At 34.7% G+C, this 13,998-nt stretch overlaps 1 protein-coding gene across 3 annotated transcripts in view; it reads right to left on the reverse strand.

The window, feature by feature from the left end:
• The window catches only part of LOC125655060 (TPR repeat-containing protein DDB_G0287407-like), a 36,212-nt gene that overhangs the window by 2,606 nt on the left and 19,608 nt on the right, over window positions 1–13,998 (reverse strand). For all 3 annotated transcript variants that reach the window (XM_048885213.2, XM_048885212.2, XM_048885210.2), the window contains 5 exons: window positions 12,746–12,938; window positions 11,501–11,651; window positions 10,976–11,125; window positions 10,693–10,799; window positions 8,572–8,664 (listed from right to left, as the gene is read on the reverse strand). In XM_048885213.2, coding sequence (XP_048741170.2) covers window positions 8,572–8,664; window positions 10,693–10,799; window positions 10,976–11,125; window positions 11,501–11,651; window positions 12,746–12,938 — 694 coding nt within the window. The remainder of the gene's footprint in view (window positions 1–8,571; window positions 8,665–10,692; window positions 10,800–10,975; window positions 11,126–11,500; window positions 11,652–12,745; window positions 12,939–13,998) is intronic.

A 13,998-nucleotide genomic window follows, 5' to 3' on the forward strand; every position in this document is an offset into this window, starting at 1 on the left:
ACATTAATGATAGGCAACAATACCACAATCTGAACACTAATAAATGACGATTAAAATCTAACTGGGACACCCAGTCCTTGGCCTCTCAACATGATACCAACACAAATCATCAACCAGATGGTATTCAGTTTAAATTGGTGTCGATATATTAGTTGTGATTTAAACGATAAAACAAATGAAAAACAACAATTATCGTCTCCAAAGCATGTCTTTTTGATAAAAGTTATGTCATATAGTAACCAGTAGAACACCCTCATATCATTTTATTTAACTATCTGAGACTTTTTTTTTTTTTATTGTAATCTACTCTACTTCTAAATACCACCGGTTTTTTGTTTTTTTTAGTAAACGGTCGAAATTTCGTTACCTAATTAATGACATTGAAACGGGGCAAAAGGATAATATTTCATTTACTCGACACTGCATGCGAATTTTAAGAAGATTACTGAGACAAAACTCGGATTAACACAGCAATGTAGGAATATTTGAATTGCAGCTCTTAACTTGGTTGGCAGATGATTTTTAATTCTTTAGAATTATCTTATTGTGTTCTAGTTGATTTATCATCACTGAAAAGAGTATAAAAACCTACGACTCGTGCACAATACAAAGCAACACTTCTCAGTATTTAAAGACACGAATTTAGATACAGATTTAATGATAACAATATCCTTGTGATCATTAGGTGCAACAAATACAATCTGAAATATTTCAATGTAAACAAAGTTTCTGTTTATATTTCCGTTATACGGGGGTTCTTTCAAATCATTACCATTTACTACATTCATAAACACAGAATTATAACACTTTATGTAAATCAACGCGCGTCTTCGATTAAAACACATTAAAAAAAAGAGTTCCGAAAACATCGTGTTTCTCTCGGGACTACAGATTCTGCTATATGATAAATGGTTAGTTGAAAGATCGCAAATGCATATAATCACTTAAAAGTTTGCCATTAGAAATTACAGTAAAAACAGCACCTTAAAACTATTTGCTTGGAAGATTTCAAGCAAATCGATGTCCTTAAAGTCTTCTGATAACTACGATCAAAGACATATCTGCAATAAAGTCGTCAGGAGAACATACCTGACAGCTTGAAGACATTATCTTGGATACGTGGGAGGGAGCTGCACAGAACTTTCATGATGATCTCTTAAAACGATGACCAACCGATCGAAATATGACACAGATGTTTTTCACTCTACCCTACTCCTTTATTATGGAACATCAGTCAATTGGAACAGCTGATTAACACTTAATTAAGAGGTCATTGATATGCACAAAAAACCACTACATGGATGAGGCCGAATCCAACACTTCAGATCTCTCCAGTGGGTCACACAAAATTAATCAAATATTCTACTTTGAATTCTTAAGTCGGCTTCTACTGGCAAAAGTTAACTGGCTTTAAGTGTGTGTCTAATCAGAGTTTTCCGACCACATAGAAACGCACACCTCGATAGTCTATCCAAAAACTTCGATTTAAATGTTACACCAAAACTTAATCGGGTATAATGATTAATTACAAAACGGTTTTGGCTTTGTGAATGGTCTATATACGATCAACACTAGGGTTAAAGGCGATCTGACTGAGGCAACATAATGGCCAAATGATGAACATGAATATATGAATTCCTATACGACAAGAGACGCATTATGTACTCCTCGTGTAACATGATACGTTCATAGTTCTCGTAAAGTACAACAAGTACAAGAGAATACACTGGCGAAAGAAGGTGGTGGGAAAAACGTATTTAAATGCGAGGGGAGAATGAAAAATAAATTAGAAATTAATCAAGCCGACGAACTGGAATTCATAAAACGTGTTCTTTAGTCATTCTTACTGTTCATGAAACTAATCAGAATAGAAAGGCTGTTCGATAATAGAGTAATGAATATTTCCCATATATGTAGTAAAAGCTTCTTGTGGGATCAGAACTGCAATTTCAACTAATCTCAATTATAGCAAACTTTTTAAAAAAAGATAAAAACTCTTCCCTTGAAAATTGAGATACACTTGCAATGTAAGTGGGAATACAACAATTAAATTAATCCTTATCATATTATAAGACTGTATCGCGTTACGGGTGTGTTATTTCATATTTCTTATATTACCATGTATCCATCTTTTATAATTAATCATCATTTCATGATGGGTACGGAGAATCAATATTTCTATCGTTATTATTTAGGATAAGGTTAGTGAAAGTTCACCATCCCTTGAAGCCATCTTATTGAGATTCAAGAAATCGCAATTACTTTTGTTCAAAAACCTACGACGACAAAAATTATCAGAAATAGTTCAACCTCTATGAACTATGTACATGTGCTTTTTTCCCATTCAAATTGTTTTCTTCTTCCATAATACCAGCATATGTATAGATTTTGTCTGCTAAACCCAAAATTACAAAGACAACATGCGGATATTTCTACATTAAAAAAAAACAATTTTCAAAGATAGCTAAAAGAAATTTAAAATAATTCTATTTCCCACCTTAGCGAGAAAACATGGGTGGTATACCTACTTTGGTTGACAGAATGATGACCCTTACCCCAAACTCAGATACGTAGGTCCTATTATGTACTGAAAATCATTCTATGATTTATGATTTAATAAAAACATTTATTTCGAATATACCCCCACCTCCACCAAAAGATCCACACTGGCTCTTTCTAAGATAATTCAGAATAATCTGATATGCCAAGGGTACTAAAATACTTCAACATACGTGCACTTGGTGTGATAATTACATAATACCAGGTAAGTGCCCTGTATAGCCCTGCTACTGAAGAACCTTAACGAATAAATAACCTTACTGAATAATAACGATTAAAAAAAAAACCCACCAGAATTCAAGATATACATGTCTTTGAATAGTAGTAGCACATCATCAAAAAATTAAGGTAGTTATCCATACATGTACCACGTCAAATGACACGTGCAACACAGAATTGCATAAATCTTACAAGGTGTGTTATTTTTGAAATAGTCTTTTTTTATTCTTACATCAAAAGTTGCACTGGGGGCGTGCATATCGTTGCAGTCCTAAGCTTCACATAAACAGACCAATCAATCATATTTTGTCATGCTATTTATGCTGAGTTTTAACAGGTTCTATAAAATCTATGATGTAAAACTTATATGGTACCAATTTTGATGCACCAGATGCACATTTCGACAAAGAATGTCTCTTCAGTGATGCTCAACCGAAATGTTTGAAATCCGAAATAACAATGACGTTTTAGAGCTATTATAGGGTAAACAGTGTGCCAGAGATAAGAGCTATGCGTGAGGGAGATAATCCTTAATTTTGAAATGAATTTCTAAATTTTAAAACAGCAATTCAATATACATCCATGATAAAATAAAGTATGCTTTCTTCAATTTATTTGAAAATACTTTTTTTTAAAGCCCCTTTTGTCAAAATGTAAGGGGGTGGGTGGGGTTAGCTTCAGCTGTACTTTACGTTTATAATGATAATTCTACAAGCAGATTAACTTTTAGTAGGGAAAAACAATAAACAGACAACTGCAAATGAGAACAGGATGAACTCTGATGAGAACTGGGATGTAATGTAAACTGATCGACACGTAGTCAATGATTCAAAAGTGAATAAAAAGTATATTCCATCAGAAGTTTCACGCTTGTGATACTGATTTGATATAATTAAGACGTACATTTCATTAACACCTGATGTACACCTTGCACCCCCACCCTCCTTCCCCTCTATTTACGTGACTGACAATTTTACTCTTTAAATGGCAAAATAAAGATTTTAAAGAGAAAAAGACACTGGTTTGGCAAAGAGTATGGCGATATGTAATTCAAATATTTTCTGGAAATCTACGGTGATGGTGTTTTCCACATCAATAAGGGGGGGGGGGGGGGGGGGGGGTTGTAGACTTGTGAACTGTAGACTTGTCGTTTAAGGGGGGGGGGGGTAGACTTGTGAACTGCAGACTTGTCATTTAAGGTGACTCAGGTAAATGAAAGCTCCATCCACAGCTATGACATTATTACAATTTAACGTGCACGTGTGGATCTGTATATACAATTTAACGTGCACGTGTTGATCTGTACATACAATTTCAGGCATAGTTCTTTCAGCGTTTCAAGTCGTCGTTGAAGATATTGATTCACAAATATTAAACAAAAATTCCTGATATGCTACATTAAAATACGACTTACTACTCAGAACTCGTGGAGGGGGGGGGGGGGGGTATTTTATATCGATATGATTTCTTAAAATATGACACGTCATATAACTACTGAACAAGAAGCGATTAAAAAATAAATTTGCTCATGACTCAGTCAGACAAACATATGACCATTCCCCAGGAAAAACAACGATTCTTAATATAACGATATCCCTAAAAACGCTCATGAGATTCACATGAACCCGATATAACGGTTACCTAAAACGCCCATGAGGTTCACACGTACCCATTGAACAAATTATACAAAATGCATCTTTCATAATCATTGAACAAGTTACACACTATTTCTCTTTCATTCCTCTATGCAAACATGGAGACAGGGAATGTTTGTCTGGGAAGAAATGCCAGTCCCTTTAATGGACATTGTCCAGTTCATAAAAAGTTCTAAATACACATAATTATCGACACTGTTTGATTTAATATGAATTATATATTTGTATGCCAACCTATGTTGATTTTAGGGAGATCTGTTTGAATTCGTTTTAGTTACTGAAGTTCATTTTATAGTGTTTGATATTGAACTCGTGCATGTACACCTACGTCTCCGAATTTTATCCAGGTCTTGGAAGACACTTAAAGTACTATACAGGTGCCGTACTAACGACAATGCTACTATGTAGCTTATAACATGCACATAAAAGTAACAGAGACCGCCAGCCCATAAATACTGTATATCCTCAAAGAGAAGAAAGACTGAATTCATTTTCACTTTTGCTTGGTAAGGGATTTCAGTTTGCACAAGCGAAAAAAAAAGTCCCACGATTCCCAAAGAGCCGGTGCAGTGCTCAATAAACAACCTAAACCCATAAATCATGTCTAAAGAGCCATCGGCATTTGTCACCACTTAATGTATCGCCAATAGCATACAAATGATAAAATATTCACAAACACGCGAATATGTTCAAACTAAATCTTATAAAAGTCTCTTTTGAACACTTCTATCGTAGAACTTCTGATAACGAAAGACCCCCACATTCAAATTAAGACTGCAACAACACGTGGACGTTCTGTGAATTTCATGTTTCCTGCATTATACATCAATGTACACGTGCTCCCATTGCCGTTTATGAATTTAAGTGTCCATGGCTTTATTTTGAAGTCAACTTTTTTCCTACACAAAGCTTTAACAATACCTAATCACCCAACGTAAAATTGATCCGTGCAATTTCCATTGTAATTTTTAGATTTTGCCTTGAACACAATGTATTCAAATTTTATCTAAAGCAATTTTGTCATTCATTAAATTCAAATTTCGGATAAGACTTTTAAACATGACAAAATGATAAAATCACCAAACTTATCTACGCTATTTTGTGCGCTATCTTTACGGTATGATTTTATCATAATTTGCGCTCGTGTGGACCTCTAGATACCGCTGTTTGATGCAGATGCTGATAAAACTCACTCCTAAAACTATACTGCTGTATGGAGAATTACATTACCATGTGAATAAAAGCAATCTGTCATTTATCTCCCAATTACATACCACAATTATTTGCGTTATTCCGTTCGGTGTCCTCGCAGACATTTTTCCGTTCGGTGTCCTTGCAGACATTTTTTCGTTCTGTGTCCTCGCAGACATTTTCCCGTTCTGTATCAGGTCTCTTTGAAATCTTCAAACATGAGACAGGATGTTTCTCGATTAGCTTTTCTTGTTTATCCTCGAGATTGAATTTTATACAGGATTTTATTCCGGTTGAGATGTATTGGCCAGGCTCCGCAATTCGAACTCGTTTCAGAGTCATATTTTCGTTTTGTCGGATGTATTAGGTCCCAAAGAAAACAAATTCATGAATAAAGTCGAATATTGTTAATACCGGGGGAAAATATATCCTGGTCGTAAAACACGTTTGCTGATCGATCGCAGTTTATGATGTCAGAGTAGAAGGATTATCCATTAATCCCCCGACGTGCTGCAGTAATCGTGGCATTATCCTCGCTCTTCGTGCATTAAATCTCAGTCAACACACGGTTAATTCTAACCTTCGGGTCACTAGTTGTGCGCAAGTATTGCTGAAGTACTTTCTTAAAACTTTACTCTGTCAATCAATGACTCAAATCTTCCAACCAAAGATTAATCTTGTTCAAAACAATGCTCTAGGCATTGTATTTGCAAGTATTTCCTTCACAATACTAAAAGTGCCAACTAATACTATTCTCAATCACTTTCGCACTCACCAAGCTGGGCATAAACCAAGGAACCATTGACAGCCCAATAAAAATTTAAAACTCGGGATTTCTTTTTAACAACGGGAGATAGGTGCTGTCACATCGTGTTTTCTACTCTCCCATAAGACTTATATAAATGAGCATCGCTGTTTAGCGCAGACTTTTAAAAAAGTAGACTTTCACAACGGAACAATAACGAGGAATTTCACCCTTTCCCAATACCCCGGTATCGGAGGAATCAATGTAAAATTGCACTGCATTTAAATCCTTTTCTTTGTATCGCTGCCTTTGTTTAGAAAATTTATGGATAGGTCCAATAAATATTGATATTATACAAAGCCGAATATGGCAGATTTTCATCAATTTAGCTTTTGTTTGTTCCCAGCATTGTAGTGAAATCAGTATTAACAAAACAGAAACCCAAACGTATTTTATCATTAATGAGATACGTTGGTAATTTGCGTTCCCGAAGCAATTAAAAGAACAGACATGTTCAATATTAACGTATCGATTCTCAAATACATCTCATGCAATCTTAAATTCAAAATTTATAGGAACTGGGCAAAGGCTGTGGAGTAATAACATGAAATGTCATACGGTTCCATAGTTAGCAGTGCAATGAACTCTGACAATTAGGACAATTTGAGTGATTGTATCCATAAAATTACGAGGTGAAACTGAGAGTCTGAGAACCTTAGACTTGTATAATACGTGGAAACAATGATGTTAAAAGTCCCAGTGCTCCTTAAATAGTAATGAAATGGGCAATGAAATCAATTTCTGTCTCATTTTCACGTTCCATTGCATTAAACCTCAACAGAACGTCCTTCATTATTAGTAATGTGGTAAATGATACATGTGCCTACAAAGTAACAATTCCTTACAATGAAATCACAGAGTATTTATACACTTCCGGTGTTTCTGCCTTTGATACCGTTACCAGTTTGTACTGACAACCATTTATTCGTGAATGCGACGTAGTTGTGAACAATGCGTGTAGGAATCTTGAAAAATATAGTACGTTTATTTCAACGACTGGGGATTTTGACAGAAGTGAAAGTAGAATGTAAATTTCATTTCTGAAAAATACACGAGTGCACGAACTGCGACGCTTTAAGCCTTACATGAAATTTATTTCTTGATTATCTTTTATCATTTTATTTGCTATCGCTGTTGCAATGCAGTTTATTTCTTGCAAAAAAAAAAAAACAACAAAAAAAAACAAAACAAACAAAAAAACAAACAAAAAAACAAAAAAAAAACCAACAAAAAACCACATAAATATACATGTACAACTGTATAATTATAACAAATATGGAATAAAAAGATATGTGTGTTTGTATCATGGGAATATAAAAAGATGGAAGCGTGTGGTTATTGTTGCTATTCGATTTCGTTGATTGTAAAAATGATTCCATAAACATATTCCCATATATACAAACAACCAAAACATCTATTCTTTAAGCAATCAACAGTGTGAACTTTTCAATTTTGAAGTTTTCATAAGAAGCATTTTTAGAAAATACCAAAATTGTAACTTTATGTGTCAAGACAGCACAGCGTTAAGTTTTCCAAGAGGCCAGTACCTTAAACTTGTATCCAGTACCTTAAACTTATATCTTAAACTTGTATCCGGTACCTTAAACTTGTATCGGGTACCTTAATCTTCTAGCTGGTACCTTGAACTTCTATCCGGTACCTTAGACTTTTATCCGGTACCTTAAACTTCTATCCGGTACCTTAGACTTTTATCTGGTACCTTAAACTTCTATCCGGTACCTTAGACTTTTATCCGGTACCTTAAACTTCTATCCGGTACCTTAAACTTCTATCTTATGTACATGTACCTAAAGAAAACCTTATATGCTAATCATTCCAAGACATTGACCAATGGCTAAATCTGTGGAATACTTCTATCCTATATTCCTAAAGAAAACCATATTCATTATTTATTCAAAGACATTGACCAATGGCTATATATCTACTGGATACCACCTAAGTGCTGTGTTATTATTCACTTCATCTGAAGTTTACACTAGTTGAATACGTCTCTCCCATTTTTTTTTGCTGAGCTGCCATTGAGCATTAAATACAATGAATGCATACCGTAAATGCATGCTTATCATTACATACAAGTACATGTTCTTGCATGCATACAGATAAAAAATACAAACGTCTTACCGAGCTTTGTTGTCCTAATATCTAGAGCTCTTCGCAGCAACTGCACGGCCTCGCACTTGGCTCCATAATTTATTTCATCTTGTAATAACTTCCCTGAAATTAATTTGGTCATTTCAGCACTGTGGTATTTTATACTAACTATCACACAAAGTATTCATGATCAGAATTTTAGATGAAGTTTAGCTTTGAATGGTATTTAATGTTATATGATATAGGTTCACATCTATTGTACTGACTTTCACAGTTCATTTGGTTTTGCTTCAATGTTTAAATGGTCCTTAAGAATAAAACGCCTTCATTTACAAAAGCTATTGTGAAAAACTGAAAATATATTGCATCATCATTTGTTTAATTATGTATGCATCAAAATGGTACCGGTTAGTTAAACAAGAGGCCCCTGGGCCACAATGCTCACTTGAATCACCATGGCCCTACTGAAATTTTAAAGATTTTTTACAATATTATTCCCATGAAAGTTTTATTCCATATCATGCCTTTACTTTAGCCCCTTGAGGTCATGACTTAACCAAGCTTGAAGCAACACAACAAAGGGATGTCTCAATATCAATATCATGAACATGGCCTTGTTGGTCTGGAGAAGATTTTTTCCCCTTACACTCATGTAAAATTTGACCCCCGATTTCAGCCCCAACCTAACTCCTGGGTCCATAACAAAACTTGGATTCATACAATGTTTGCATATTAACATGATGTACTGTGTCTCTGTTACTCTTGAAATGAATATTTTTGATAAATTCACAACATATTCTCTCATAAAACTTTGAATTCCTATTTCAGCCCCATTCTAGACCTAGGAGTCATGATTAGATCAAATTTGAAATTCACACTACATTGGAATGCTTTGCATATCAATATGACAAATCATGGATGATGGTTCTTGAGACTGTTTTTGAAGATTTCTTTTTACCTCCTGGGACCATGATTCAGACAAACTTGAATTTGCACTACCTAAAGATGACTCCATACTAACCATGGCTCTGTTGTTTTAGAAAAGATTTTCAAATTTTCTCCCATTACATTCTCACGTAAAACTTTTAATCTATATCATGGCTCAAACTTACCCCTTGGGACCAGGATTTGTACAACCTTGAATCTGCACTACTGAGGAATATGACTAATTCTTGCCTTTCTGTTCTGGTCGAGAAGAATTTTAATAAAATCTTACATATTGTCATGTAAAATTGTGACCCCACCCTACCCTCCAAGAAAATCATCATTTGAATGAACTGGAATTTACAGTATTAGAGAATGTTTGCATATCAATATGACTAATCATAGCTTTGTTGTTCTTGAGAAGATGTGTATCAAAAGTCATTTCCACATATTCATTGTAACCAGGAAGTCTTCATTTCGAACCCCATTCATGCTCAAATGCAAGATGCTAACATAAGTAGTGATTGCTCCTTCGCAAAACTGTCGGCATTTAGAAGTGAGAATCATGGGTCTTTCAAATATATGACCATAAAAATGGATGCAGCCATAATTTGAACAATTAGAATCTACACATGTTCATCAGGTTTTACTCTATGTTAGGAAGATTTCACATGAATTTCATCTTTTCTAGCCCAGTGGTTTAGAAAAGAATTTTTTTAAAATGATCCCACCATATTTTATTTTTATCTTTTCTTGACTATCTCCCCTTGGAAGGAGGCCTCATTTTAACAATTTTGAATCCTCTGTATCCATGGATATCCTGTGCGGAGTATAATTAAAATTGGCCCATTGGAGAAGAAGTTGAAAATGTGTAAAATTTACAGATGGACAGATAAACTATGAATGAGTAATCAGAAAAGCTTAATTGAGGTTATAGCTCAGGTGAGCAAAAAATAAATCGTCTACGTGAGTATTTGATATGGCGAAATTACTCGTATACATCATATCGCGTGAACATGAATTCCCGTGTCGTCTGTAAATCAAAAGTTCTTGCATGTATTTTTGCAACAGAAAATCAAAAGCGAGTAATCTAATTTTGCGAGTGATGCCTTTTGCAAAATTATGTGAATTACGCGATAATAAACTTCTTGCATATATTTAGGAATCTACAGTATAGTCCATTTTGAATATCAACACACACGGAAGTGACATAAATATGTGTTTTACCTAGCTGTAACAGGGTGTCCCCCACAGCCAGATGGTCAATTCCAAGAAATTCCTCTCGAATCTTCAGCACTTTTCTGTACACACTCTCCGATCGTACTCTGTCAAACCTACATTTCAATTCACATCTTTTTAAAAAATAAATGTGCTTCACAGTATTCAATTTCAACAATCAATATCTAATGTGTTCACCTTCTTTTAATATCACATTCTTTATTACAACATAAAAAATGGTAAATTAAAGCTATACCAATGCATGTACATGTTTCAAGTCTGTAAATCTTACCCGCGATAGTTGTCAGGATTACCCATTAATTCTGCTAGTGCACACAGAACTTCTGCAACAAGAGGGTGAGACTTTCCAAACCATTGTTCCCTGATGTTTAAAGCCTGACGTAAACTAGATTCCGCTAAGATAAAGTCCTGTTGTTGCATTCTGAAGGTATAGGATATATGTATTCAATCAACAGGTGCTTGATTAAAAAAAAAAATCCCATAAATTGAAAATCAAATACCTAGTACTAAATACAATTCATAGTCTTAGTATAGGCTTGTGATTTTTAATTCATGAAAAAGGTGGAAATAACAAATAGTGATCAATCTAATAAATCCTATAAAGAAAACAGAACTGAGAGCAGAGCCAACACAGACTCTGGAAACACCAGAAGTGGGATCAGGTGCTTACACGTAAGCATTAGCTGTTAATCAGTCACACTTTCTATAACTCCTCTATCTATCTTGTGTGGGTAAATGGAGTAATGCATAGTCAAAACCAGATGTCCTAGGTTGTACATATAGTAGTGTATATTACCTCAGAAGTCCTAAGTTGTACATGATAGTGGCTTTGGCTGTAAGGTTGCCACTGTTTTCCACTGCATTCCGCGCCTCCATCAGTAAATCCTCAGCACTCTCTATCAAGCCCTCATTCATTCGGAGGTTACCAAGGTGAGACAGAAGTTTCCCTATAATAACCTCCATGATCCATGATTTAAATACATGTATATATTTGTTGTAAAGCATTTTTTTCTGAGTTTGATTATAACTTAAGTCACAATATTAAGAACAAGAGGCCCATGGGCCACATCACTCACCTGAGTCACTTTGGTCCATATCAGAAGACTTGCCATATATATTTGCATGTAAAACTGTAGTCCCTATTATGGCCCCAAACCTTCCCCTGGAGGCCATGGTTTTTGCAAACTTGAATCTACACTATGTCAGAAAGCTTTCATGTAAATGTGAACTTCTTTGGCCCAATGGTTCTTGAGAAGAAGATTTTTAAAGATTTTCCCTATATATTTGTATGTAAAACTTTGATCCCCTATTGTGGCCCCATGCTAACCCAGGGGGCCATGATTTTAATAAACCTGAATCTGCATTATATCAAAAAGCTTTCATATAAATCTCAGCTTTTCTGGCTCAGTGGTTTTTGGGAAGAAGATTTTTTTAAAAAATTCCTATATATTTGTATGTAAAATTTTGATCCCCTATTGTGGCCCCATCCGACCCCCGGGGGCCATGATTTGAACAATTTAGAATCTGCACTACCTAATAAAGCTTATCTATAAATTTCATCTTTTCTGGCCCAGTGGTTCTAAAGAATATTTTTTAATGACCCTACTCTATTTTTACCTTTTCTTGATTATCTCCCCTTGGAAGGTGGCCTGGCCCTTTATTTTAACAATTAAGAATTCCCTTTACCTAAGGATGCTTTGTGCCAACTTTGGTTGAAATTGGCCCAGTGGTTTTGGAGAAGAAGTAAAAAATGTTAAAAGTTTACAGACGGACGGACGGACGGACAGACGGACGGACGCCAGAATACGGGTGATCAGAATAGTTCACTTGAGCATTTAGCTCAGGTGAGCTAAAAACTGAAATGATAAAAAGGTGTTGTACAGAATAAGGAATTCTTTGAAAAAAAATATGGAAAAATTCTACAACTTCGCATTATCTTTATCAACATTATTATCATGAAATTTCTGAAAACAAAACTACTCAATGACATACTTGTATAAAATAGTATGTACATGCGTATGCAAATTGCAAAGCATTCTACCTTTCAGATTCTCCAATTCAGTGAAATTGAGCGTTGATTCTTCGTCTAAGTCTTCAAGATCGGTGACGATGCGGAGAGATTTGGTGAAATATTTCTGGGAGAGATCTAACTCCCCTCTGTGTTGGCAGTACTTCCCTAGGGATTCCTGGACTCGGGCGTGAATCAGCATGTCATCGTGTTCAAGGGGATAACTCTGTATCATACAAATGAATGCAAATCTGTTTATCTCTCTGTATCACCTTTACATCATGATCTGATAAAAGGGATGAACTAATATTCTTATAAGATGTCACTAACTTAAATTATCTAACATCGGTGAGATTACTTTTTTTGCAATGATTAGTATAATTGAATTTCACAACTAGGCAAATATTTTCAACAGTCATGTGAACAATCTGAGTAAACACAGCTGATTTCTTGCACGAGAACAAAATTCATTTCGCAGTTTTCAGAAGAAAATTGCAGAAATTATATGGCAGGTACACATATACATTTTTTTGTAACCCAAGTTGTCTTTCAAAATTTCACTGGCAATCACAAATTCAAGTTTTGTGCAGATAATACTGATACAATAATCTGAATACGTGTCAACATATTTTATGACTGCAGGCGCTGGGTACTAAAGGTATATCAGAAAATAAAGTGCCCATGGGGTAAACATGAATGTGATAGCATGAGATTTCCGCTACAAACAAAACTATACATAGTGATATTTTCAAAATTCTTTGCTATAATACATATATATATATTTTAAAATGCTTTCCCGAAACCCGCACATAATTTTGCTTGAGTTTTATTTTTTTCCACTTGTAGCAAAACTAAGGTACATTGTCTGATGATCTGTAAGCATAAGCATGTTGTGTTTATAAGATGTACTCCTGTATATGAGACAAATAAAAGCGTGGGAATCGTGTCATGCAGGCACATTCTCCTAACACTAAATGCTTACTTGACAGTCCTGAAATTCAAAAGTTGTTGTTTAGATGTAACTTGAATTATTCTAACAAACAATCTCTCTCTCTCTCTCTCTCTAATGGCACTTGCATGTTGTCTTCAGAAATCCATCATCAATTTTATTTAAATGTTTTAGATGGAGGGAGAATTATTGCTGTGATCTAAAAGTCCTCCACAAAGAAATTATAAATCCATTTTTTTGCCCATTTAGTTCATAAAGTTATACAACAAAGTTGTGTTTTTTTTTATTTATCATTTTTTTCACAAACATATACAAAATACAAATTCTTTTCTTAACA

The sequence above is a fragment of the Ostrea edulis genome, chromosome 7, assembly GCF_947568905.1.
Source record: "Ostrea edulis chromosome 7, xbOstEdul1.1, whole genome shotgun sequence".
Classification (NCBI taxonomy): Eukaryota; Metazoa; Mollusca; class Bivalvia; order Ostreida; family Ostreidae; genus Ostrea; species Ostrea edulis.